General features: G+C 40.1%; 2 protein-coding genes across 3 annotated transcripts in view; one reads left to right on the forward strand and one right to left on the reverse strand.

Annotated features, from left to right (window-relative positions):
* Nucleotides 1-5,646, reverse strand: part of pex14 (peroxisomal biogenesis factor 14) — a 51,408-nt gene extending 45,762 nt beyond the window's left edge. Inside the window, exons 1-2 of the mRNA XM_020617152.1 lie at nt 5,534-5,646; nt 4,680-4,730 (exon numbers count right to left, since the gene is read on the reverse strand). Coding sequence (XP_020472808.1) covers nt 4,680-4,730; nt 5,534-5,569 — 87 coding nt within the window. The 5' untranslated portion in view covers nt 5,570-5,646. The remainder of the gene's footprint in view (nt 1-4,679; nt 4,731-5,533) is intronic.
* Nucleotides 5,647-6,345: 699 nt separating this feature from the next.
* Nucleotides 6,346-11,408, forward strand: part of dffa (DNA fragmentation factor, alpha polypeptide) — an 8,868-nt gene continuing 3,805 nt past the window's right edge. Inside the window, exons 1-3 of one of the 2 annotated variants that reach the window (XM_020617162.1) lie at nt 6,346-6,588; nt 10,458-10,616; nt 10,707-10,861. In XM_020617162.1, the coding sequence (XP_020472818.1) occupies nt 6,495-6,588; nt 10,458-10,616; nt 10,707-10,861 (408 nt within the window). In that variant the 5' untranslated portion in view covers nt 6,346-6,494. The remainder of the gene's footprint in view (nt 6,589-10,457; nt 10,617-10,706; nt 10,862-11,408) is intronic. The other variant, XM_020617169.1, reaches the window with a different exon arrangement.

The raw sequence follows: 11,408 nt of genomic DNA on the forward strand, positions 1-11,408 counted from the left end.
CTGTCTCTGGCACTTCAGGATCTAGCGAGTATCAATCCATACTTAATTCTTTCCAACTTCAAGTATCTGGTTTTAGACAACATAAACTCTTCCTCTGAATGTTTCAGTTGTGCACTATGAATATATAGTAAACAGTAAGATGTAAAACCTTCCTGAGGAGAAGGTGCACGAGACACAAGTTTGTACATCATTTGTTTCCTCGGAATGATCATTGCTTGTCAGTAATTTAAATCCACAATTTTAGCAGTGAGCCGAGTAACGTTACAAATACCAGGCTTGTTTGGCTAACAGTGACCTTTCCCCATCATATCTTCAAATGTTCACAAGCGAACAGACACAGGGCTACATAATCAGTTGGAAGGGCGTAGCGTTACACTGGATCATTATAATTAGCTAGCCGACCAGATATGCAAACCACATAAGTGTTGGCAACATATTATAACGTTAAAGCACAATAACGCCAACTTGGCCTTTTGTGTCCACTTGTCAACACAAGTAACGTTATGTCTCACTGAGAGGCAACTTTTTAAATGTTGTAGGAGCTAGCTAGCACGCTAATTAGCAAACAAGCTAAGCTTGGCTAGCTGAACATTTATAAATGTATTTAACGAATATCATGGCATTCAAAGGGCACACAATATGAACACACGATAGGAGTTTACTGTCGTTATCTGGACACCAAGAGATAAGTGTTTAACTGTATAAATGTAGACCTGTGCTGGTGGATCAGGTTGCCCGGTGGATGCCATCTTCCTATTCCTCGTTTACTTGAGAGGCTGCTCGAGTGAGCAACGCTCGATTGCTTTTTCTGAAGGCTAACAACCGTCCATTATTAAGTAAACTGATCACTGATCACTTCAGAGATGAAAACTTCATTACTATTTCTACTGCACTATAATGTTTTTATATTTAAGCAGTAGTAGTCTTTTTTGTTTGATAATCCAGCCAGGCCCTGGTCTTGCAGGTTTACTCCTCCAAGACAATTCAATTAAATTAAGGCGCAATATCCCTATAATGTGCAATAAGTTACTGGTGGAACATTAAATGTTATATTTGTCACCAAGTGACACATTAAAAGAAGGAAAATTACTGAGTCCAAAATATCTTGTGGGGTAAAATGCCCTCTTTAGCTATATATCCTGAGAGAAAATGAGACTGAGCCTTGCTGAACTATGAATTATGTCCATTAATAATATTGGTTGGAAGTAGATCTAGACTAATAATGACCAGTGTTGAGCAGTGAATTATATGTAATTAAACTAGTAATTTCACTACATTTTACAGTAACTTCTTAGTAGTTCAACTACATTCATATTTGTTTAGTGACTGAACTGGTTAAATTCCATGTTTTCCAAAATTTTGTGTAGTTAAGTACTGTAACTACATATAATTCTGGGCCACAAAAGGAAATGAATGGTTTTTATTTTTATTTTTATTTTAACATTGCTTCTCTAATCCTAACTACCTTTTGGAGTTTAATATTTTTTGTAGTTGCTTTTTAAATACAGAAAAACTACATATCCCAGAGTCCGTAGCGCCATCACGGCAGTTTCCATGTTCGACATGATTGTACGGTGTGGTCAATGGCTGACAAAGAAGGCGACAATTGCCGGTATTTATCAGTGTTAAAGTATCAGAAAGAATTAAAATACGTTGGTGCACATACCGTCTAGAATGACAGATAGGAAACCGTGTAAAGTGTGCAATTTCACACGACAAAAATCATATGGGTTGGTAGTTCCCTCTCTCGATGAGCTGAAGATAAAAGGTGAGTTACCATAACTTGTTATAAGTTAATGCTAAAGGTGTTTGTGTGGCTGTTTAAGGATTATATTATATTATAAGGTCATTTTAAGGGGGAGATATATGATACGAGGTATTTTTTTAATAGAAATCTGACATTAAAATCTAATTTAATGCCATGTAGTTGGAGCTATATTGTGGTTAGTGTATTTAGTGATTATCTTAGTTTGCATTGGTATGTCGTTAATAAATGCTGCAGGGCAGGCTCGTTATTAACGTTACGAAACCTAGCTACAAGGATCTTTAGCACTGCTTACAGTCACTAACATAACCGCCGTGCAGATTAAGTGTACTTATCTGACATGATCACAAACAGGCTCTGTGTGTAGCAGCTACATTTTTTATCGTGTTCCGACTTGCAGGACCAAACATGAAAATGAGGCAACACCTCGCTCCTGTTCTACTCATTCCCATAATGCTAGTCACCAGGGCCCGGTTTTTCAAAAGTAATCCACTAGGATTTTGGATAACGGATTGGATCAAATCTTGAAAATGGGTTTTTCAAAAGAAGAAACGGATTACATAATCGGATTAGATCATGTAATCCAATCTTGGTTTTGATCCGGATCAAACCTTCATTTAGGGTTTTTCAGAACTTTTTTGTAGGATTTGGATCACTTTGATCCAGAAAATCTGGATTAAACTGATCCCATCAGAAGGGTGGATTCAGCGTGGATTCCATGCCCAAAATGTTATGAAAACCTTAAAAATGTATCAAATAATACTATATTTGGATCATGCAGTATCATACAAGATATCCTATTTATTCATAAGGTTTTAATTTTATTTGTTCATCCGTAAGGCTACAGTGATTAGGTAGGCTTTAACGTATTCAGCCTTTCAGTATAGGCCTACAGCAAAGTAGACAGAGTTCGGCCTCATACAATAATCCCCCAAACAGCTGTCAAAATTGACAGAAAACAATAAATTGTATTCTGTCACTAATTGATATATATATATTCATCACAATCGAACTAATTTTGTTCTTAGAATATTTATTAGTGATGCATGCAATGATTACAGAATAACCCCTAAAATGCAAAGAATGGCAATCACTGCTTTTTGAAGTCCAAAACAATTCCAAATCAGAAATAGTGTCTAACTATTGCGTCCCTTGTTGCACGTCCTGTTTGCTCGTTCTGGCAGAATGCAGGAGGTTGGTTAGGGTCTCCAAGGGGCTCAGGTGCATCATTGTCAGCACAGAGAGGGACATTGCGCTTAGTAGCGATGTTGTGCAGGACAATACAGGCAAGGGTTATGTTGCATGCTTTCTGTGGTTCCGCTCTCAGGTAGTTAAGGCATGCAAAGCGCCTCTTAAGAACCCCATTTAAACGCTCAATTGCACATCTTGCTCTGCAATGAGCAGTGTTGAAGCGTGCCTGCGCCGGTGTATTTGCTGTTAGAAACGGAGTCATCAGCCATGGTAGGAGTGGGTAGGCACTGTCTCCTAATATTATGCCATCCGGTCGGTTGGTTTGGAGGTCTCTATATAGAGCGCTCCCCCTCAGGATGCGTGCATCATGGACAGACCCAGGCCACTTGACAACGCAGTTGGTGATGATGAGGTCAGCATCACACAAAAGTTGGACATTGATGCTGTGCCTCCCCTTTCTGTTTATAAACTCCCATTCATTCTCACGAGGTGCTTGTATATGCACATGTGTGCAGTCGATTGCTCCAATAGTATTGGGCATATTCCCCAAAAGAAAAAAGCTGCGCTTGGCCTGGGCAATCTGGTTGTCCTTTGGAAAAGAAACAAATTCATTGGCCAGGCTGGCCAGTGCGATTGACACATCTCTCACCACATCACACACAGCTGATTTCACCACTCCCATATAGTCACCAACAACCTGATAGAAAGTCCCACATGCATAAAATCGGAGAGCAATGAGGATCTGCTCTTCCACAGACAGACCGTGACTCCTTTGGGTTCTGTGTTGAAGTTTCGGCCTGAGAAGGTTCACAAGGTACTCTATATCAGCCTTCCCAAAGCGAAACCGGACATACAGCTCCTCAGTGGTGTATTGCTCCAGTGGCTTGGTACGTTCAACATACATCCGCTGTCAGCTAGGATTGGCTCCAGCCCCTCCGCAATCCTGTTCAGTATAAGCAATATAAATCATGGGTGGCTGAAGATTATAGTTTGCAACTTTTTCAGACCCATTTTTCTTAAATACTGGGGACAAAAAAAAAAACATTATTCAAGCTAACTATTGGCAAAGCAGTTCAAAAATCTTCCTGGACCCAATCATGGGTGAAAAACAGTGGGATAAACTAGGGACAACAAAGACACAGTATGCTGTTAAAGTGAAACACTACCACCAACACCACCAGTTGCTAAAACATGATTAAAGCAACTGTGGGACCATTATTGTTGCTAAAAAAAAAGCATACTTTTTATTCTCCAAAGACAAGGAACTAAAAGTATACTCTCATTATGGGCTTGGGGGCATCAGTGTGTCTAAATTCACTGGCTGCTAAGTGAAAGACTAACGTTTGATAGCACCAGGAAATATGTAATATCATCCAATTACCTAACAAACAAACGTTTGTTAACAAACATTAATGCAAAGATCAAAACAAATGTCTTTAAGTCACTAGATCATAAAAAACAAGCTCAATGTCTCTTTTTAACTGCCTCATCACTGACATTACATGGTTGAGAATCACAATCTGTTACATATTTAAAATATATTTGAGCACTTTTGATCCATTTATAAGAATGGATTCCTTATAACATGGTTCTCTTCACTAAAATATTCAGCATGTCTATAGTATGAGAAACCCTTCCATCTCTGTTTCAGAAATTATTTTGGGATTCTAGTTCATAATGCATTATGAGACAAGTAATTAGTATTAAAATAGTGAATCCTTACCAGGTCTTCCCTGGGGAGAGCTGCTGAATCATCTCCAGATGGAAGGCCAGACTGAGAAGATAACAAACCCTGTATTAGAGCGCCATCTACTGGAGAACATTGGGTATGTTAATTTAACATACTCTGTATCGTGCTGAGCTTTTAAGAAGGCACAATGCACCAGGTAGAACATGGAAGTTAGTTCCTTGGATAAAACACTTCACCCATTCTCTTTGATGGTAGGGGTGTAACAGATCGTAGTTGATCTGTTATCCGTACAGAATATATAGTAAACAGTAAGATGTAAAACCTTCCTGAGGAGAAGGTGCACGAGACACAAGTTTGTACATCATTTGTTTCCTCGGAATGATCATTGCTTGTCAGTAATTTAAATCCACAATTTTAGCAGTGAGCCGAGTAACGTTACAAATACCAGGCTTGTTTGGCTAACAGTGACCTTTCCCCATCATATCTTCAAATGTTCACAAGCGAACAGACACAGGGCTACATAATCAGTTGGAAGGGCGTAGCGTTACACTGGATCATTATAATTAGCTAGCCGACCAGATATGCAAACCACATAAGTGTTGGCAACATATTATAACGTTAAAGCACAATAACGCCAACTTGGCCTTTTGTGTCCACTTGTCAACACAAGTAACGTTATGTCTCACTGAGAGGCAACTTTTTAAATGTTGTAGGAGCTAGCTAGCACGCTAATTAGCAAACAAGCTAAGCTTGGCTAGCTGAACATTTATAAATGTATTTAACGAATATCATGGCATTCAAAGGGCACACAATATGAACACACGATAGGAGTTTACTGTCGTTATCTGGACACCAAGAGATAAGTGTTTAACTGTATAAATGTAGACCTGTGCTGGTGGATCAGGTTGCCCGGTGGATGCCATCTTCCTATTCCTCGTTTACTTGAGAGGCTGCTCGAGTGAGCAACGCTCGATTGCTTTTTCTGAAGGCTAACAACCGTCCATTATTAAGTAAACTGATCACTGATCACTTCAGAGATGAAAACTTCATTACTATTTCTACTGCACTATAATGTTTTTATATTTAAGCAGTAGTAGTCTTTTTTGTTTGATAATCCAGCCAGGCCCTGGTCTTGCAGGTTTACTCCTCCAAGACAATTCAATTAAATTAAGGCGCAATATCCCTATAATGTGCAATAAGTTACTGGTGGAACATTAAATGTTATATTTGTCACCAAGTGACACATTAAAAGAAGGAAAATTACTGAGTCCAAAATATCTTGTGGGGTAAAATGCCCTCTTTAGCTATATATCCTGAGAGAAAATGAGACTGAGCCTTGCTGAACTATGAATTATGTCCATTAATAATATTGGTTGGAAGTAGATCTAGACTAATAATGACCAGTGTTGAGCAGTGAATTATATGTAATTAAACTAGTAATTTCACTACATTTTACAGTAACTTCTTAGTAGTTCAACTACATTCATATTTGTTTAGTGACTGAACTGGTTAAATTCCATGTTTTCCAAAATTTTGTGTAGTTAAGTACTGTAACTACATATAATTCTGGGCCACAAAAGGAAATGAATGGTTTTTATTTTTATTTTTATTTTAACATTGCTTCTCTAATCCTAACTACCTTTTGGAGTTTAATATTTTTTGTAGTTGCTTTTTAAATACAGAAAAACTACATATCCCAGAGTCCGTAGCGCCATCACGGCAGTTTCCATGTTCGACATGATTGTACGGTGTGGTCAATGGCTGACAAAGAAGGCGACAATTGCCGGTATTTATCAGTGTTAAAGTATCAGAAAGAATTAAAATACGTTGGTGCACATACCGTCTAGAATGACAGATAGGAAACCGTGTAAAGTGTGCAATTTCACACGACAAAAATCATATGGGTTGGTAGTTCCCTCTCTCGATGAGCTGAAGATAAAAGGTGAGTTACCATAACTTGTTATAAGTTAATGCTAAAGGTGTTTGTGTGGCTGTTTAAGGATTATATTATATTATAAGGTCATTTTAAGGGGGAGATATATGATACGAGGTATTTTTTTAATAGAAATCTGACATTAAAATCTAATTTAATGCCATGTAGTTGGAGCTATATTGTGGTTAGTGTATTTAGTGATTATCTTAGTTTGCATTGGTATGTCGTTAATAAATGCTGCAGGGCAGGCTCGTTATTAACGTTACGAAACCTAGCTACAAGGATCTTTAGCACTGCTTACAGTCACTAACATAACCGCCGTGCAGATTAAGTGTACTTATCTGACATGATCACAAACAGGCTCTGTGTGTAGCAGCTACATTTTTTATCGTGTTCCGACTTGCAGGACCAAACATGAAAATGAGGCAACACCTCGCTCCTGTTCTACTCATTCCCATAATGCTAGTCACCAGGGCCCGGTTTTTCAAAAGTAATCCACTAGGATTTTGGATAACGGATTGGATCAAATCTTGAAAATGGGTTTTTCAAAAGAAGAAACGGATTACATAATCGGATTAGATCATGTAATCCAATCTTGGTTTTGATCCGGATCAAACCTTCATTTAGGGTTTTTCAGAACTTTTTTGTAGGATTTGGATCACTTTGATCCAGAAAATCTGGATTAAACTGATCCCATCAGAAGGGTGGATTCAGCGTGGATTCCATGCCCAAAATGTTATGAAAACCTTAAAAATGTATCAAATAATACTATATTTGGATCATGCAGTATCATACAAGATATCCTATTTATTCATAAGGTTTTAATTTTATTTGTTCATCCGTAAGGCTACAGTGATTAGGTAGGCTTTAACGTATTCAGCCTTTCAGTATAGGCCTACAGCAAAGTAGACAGAGTTCGGCCTCATACAATAATCCCCCAAACAGCTGTCAAAATTGACAGAAAACAATAAATTGTATTCTGTCACTAATTGATATATATATATTCATCACAATCGAACTAATTTTGTTCTTAGAATATTTATTAGTGATGCATGCAATGATTACAGAATAACCCCTAAAATGCAAAGAATGGCAATCACTGCTTTTTGAAGTCCAAAACAATTCCAAATCAGAAATAGTGTCTAACTATTGCGTCCCTTGTTGCACGTCCTGTTTGCTCGTTCTGGCAGAATGCAGGAGGTTGGTTAGGGTCTCCAAGGGGCTCAGGTGCATCATTGTCAGCACAGAGAGGGACATTGCGCTTAGTAGCGATGTTGTGCAGGACAATACAGGCAAGGGTTATGTTGCATGCTTTCTGTGGTTCCGCTCTCAGGTAGTTAAGGCATGCAAAGCGCCTCTTAAGAACCCCATTTAAACGCTCAATTGCACATCTTGCTCTGCAATGAGCAGTGTTGAAGCGTGCCTGCGCCGGTGTATTTGCTGTTAGAAACGGAGTCATCAGCCATGGTAGGAGTGGGTAGGCACTGTCTCCTAATATTATGCCATCCGGTCGGTTGGTTTGGAGGTCTCTATATAGAGCGCTCCCCCTCAGGATGCGTGCATCATGGACAGACCCAGGCCACTTGACAACGCAGTTGGTGATGATGAGGTCAGCATCACACAAAAGTTGGACATTGATGCTGTGCCTCCCCTTTCTGTTTATAAACTCCCATTCATTCTCACGAGGTGCTTGTATATGCACATGTGTGCAGTCGATTGCTCCAATAGTATTGGGCATATTCCCCAAAAGAAAAAAGCTGCGCTTGGCCTGGGCAATCTGGTTGTCCTTTGGAAAAGAAACAAATTCATTGGCCAGGCTGGCCAGTGCGATTGACACATCTCTCACCACATCACACACAGCTGATTTCACCACTCCCATATAGTCACCAACAACCTGATAGAAAGTCCCACATGCATAAAATCGGAGAGCAATGAGGATCTGCTCTTCCACAGACAGACCGTGACTCCTTTGGGTTCTGTGTTGAAGTTTCGGCCTGAGAAGGTTCACAAGGTACTCTATATCAGCCTTCCCAAAGCGAAACCGGACATACAGCTCCTCAGTGGTGTATTGCTCCAGTGGCTTGGTACGTTCAACATACACCCTTTGACGGTATCCTCTCCTGGCAAAGTGGTGGTGGCGGTGGACAACACCTGCCATTTCACTGTCTCTCTGTGACTCCTCTGAGAAAGGCTGATCTATATGGCGGTGTAGTTGGTCTTTTCGGACACACCTATTACAACTGAGTAGGTGTGGCTTGTGTTCAATTGAGGCAATTGACCCAACGCCTATAATTGATGAACAATGTTCACTATAGTAAAGCAACGGAACCATGGACTCAAGAAGCTGTAACTTCACTGCTGCTGAAACCAATGCACTACTAGAGGGTGTTCGGTGCCATTATGGAACAATAGTGGGAAGTTTTACTTCTGCTAAGGATACCAACAAAAAGAAAAATGATGTTTGGATTTTAATCACAGACAATGTGAATGCCATAGGGTCTGGCCAGAGGAGGACCACAGACCAAATCAAATTGCGGTGGAAGAATCTTAAGGCCAGGGCAACAAAGGACCATGCTGAAGCCAAAAACCCACAAACAGGCAACAAGCCATTTAAGAGGGGGGATTACACAGATGTGGTCCTCGACATCATTGGAGGTGAGAAGTCGCAAGCTCTTCATGGTATTCAAGGTGTTGTAGGGGATGGCGAGCCTTGGATTGAGGAGGAGGAGGTGAATCTGCCAGTTCCTCCTGAGGCTGATCCAGAGAGCGTATTTATATTGAATCTCAGCTCTGTTCCTGAGGAAGAAGCTGGATCCTCATTGGTTGAGCCAGTGGTAGTTGCCACAGGATCTCAGAGCAAAGGCTTGAAGAGGCCTTCATCAAACAAAGATGATGATTACAAGGCACTTCTGCAAAAAGAGACTGAAAGGGCAGAAGCACAGCTTCATCTGGCAGAGGAACAACTGACTCTGACCAAACTGCAGCAAACCAAGGCCAGACTTGAGATCCGCCTCCTAAAGGCTACGCTCAGACAAGCTGGTCTCTCCACATCAGATGAGGAAGTCTGAAATTAGTGTGGAGTATTTGACATTAGGTCACTTTTCTTAATTCAATACATCTATATTTGAAACTTGTTATAAATATCCTCGATGTACAGTGTTTGTGTTGTAGGTCTCAGATGAGCGGACTGCTGGAAGAGGATGGGGTGGGGTTTTTCTTGTGTTTAGTTTCTTTTAAATGTGTGTGTTTTCATTTCAAATAATAATAAACGTATATTGACCCCACACTGGCTATTCTACTTGTTGCTCTTTACATATCTATAGTTCTACATTGTGATTTCCTATCCTGTTTGAGCACTGGTTATCCAGATTTGGTGATCCTGAAAAGTTCCTATCTGGATCAGATTGATCCAATCTGATGTTGCTTTGAAAAACTGGCTCAAGAAGTAAGCTGGATTACGTGATCACGGATCGCAAAAAAAGGATTACTGAATCCGGATCAATTTTATCCGGATTAAACCTTTTGAAAAACCGGGCCCAGGTGTTACCCAGATCAGTGCACCATTCATGTTGTCTGTCCATCTGAAGTGTGCTTTCAAATTAGATCTAGTGCTTTCATAAAGGCGTCAAATCCCTTCACTTTTTTGCACACTTAGTATTGTAGATGCAGATTTAAATGGATAAAACTGCCTTTTTGCTCATTATCCTACACATATTATTTAGTTTATATGCACATTTAGGACTGGTGGTCCCGATTGTTTGGCTGTGAAGAATGTCTATATGGCTGAGAAGGTCCCTGTTGTAGTTATGATAAAAGATTTTCTGTAAAATCGTTTTTTTTTTTTTTGTTTGTTTGTTTGTTTTTTGCTGTTTCTATAGGGGGTGAGTTTCTTGGGTTCAGCCCCAGTGAGCTGGTCACAGTGGTCCTGGAAGATGATGGGACAGTTGTAGAGGATGACGTCTACTTTTTGTGTTTACCCTTAAACACAAAATTCATGCTGTTGCGTGAAAAGGACACTTGGTCTCCTGGTCGCAGGAGTAAGTAGGTTTACTTCTTTCAGAGATGTGCCCACAATATGGACTGATTCTTCTCATTTTAACAATGAAATCACTTACTTTCCATTGTAGTTGATGGCGGCACAGCCTGGATGGCCAGGGATTCTATGATTCTGGAGACTGATGCTGTGGACTCCTCTAGTGTTGCAGCACCATGGTGGAACCTGGCTCAACAGCTAAAGCAGGACCTGGCCAGTATTATACTGATGTCTGAGGCAGATTTACAGGTACCAACATCATCCCTCTGTTTCACTAATGCAATGTTTCCACTATTGGAGCCTAACGAGCATTATACTCCACACTTCCCTTAACTATCACAAAGCATAGTCTCTGGGGTTGATGTGGACCGTCCTGCTTAGTTTTTCCACTGTATTTTCTCTCTGACGGTCTCTGTTTAGAGGAGGGAGGGGCTGCTCTCCTCTCACACACGCAGTCAGCAGTGTATTTACACACAGTGCTTGTATGTTGCTGGTACTTGATTTTAGTACTGCATCCTGAGGGGTACCGAAATTTAGTTCTGCGAACATACCTCCAAAGCGGGCGCACCTTAGTGGAATCAAACACAGACCCATGACAAGCGTTTTGGTAGGCTCTTATAATGGAAAAACCCCTTACATTACCTGCTGTCATATACAGTGGGTACGGAAAGTATTCAGACCCCCTTAAATTTTTCACTCTTTGTTATATTGCAGCCATATGCTAAAATCATTTAAGTTCATTTTTTTCCTCATTAATGTACACACAGCACCCCATATTGACAGAAAAACACAGAAT

Source organism: Monopterus albus, unplaced genomic scaffold (genome assembly GCF_001952655.1).
Source record: "Monopterus albus unplaced genomic scaffold, M_albus_1.0 scaffold6.1, whole genome shotgun sequence".
NCBI classification, from domain to species: domain Eukaryota; kingdom Metazoa; phylum Chordata; class Actinopteri; order Synbranchiformes; family Synbranchidae; genus Monopterus; species Monopterus albus.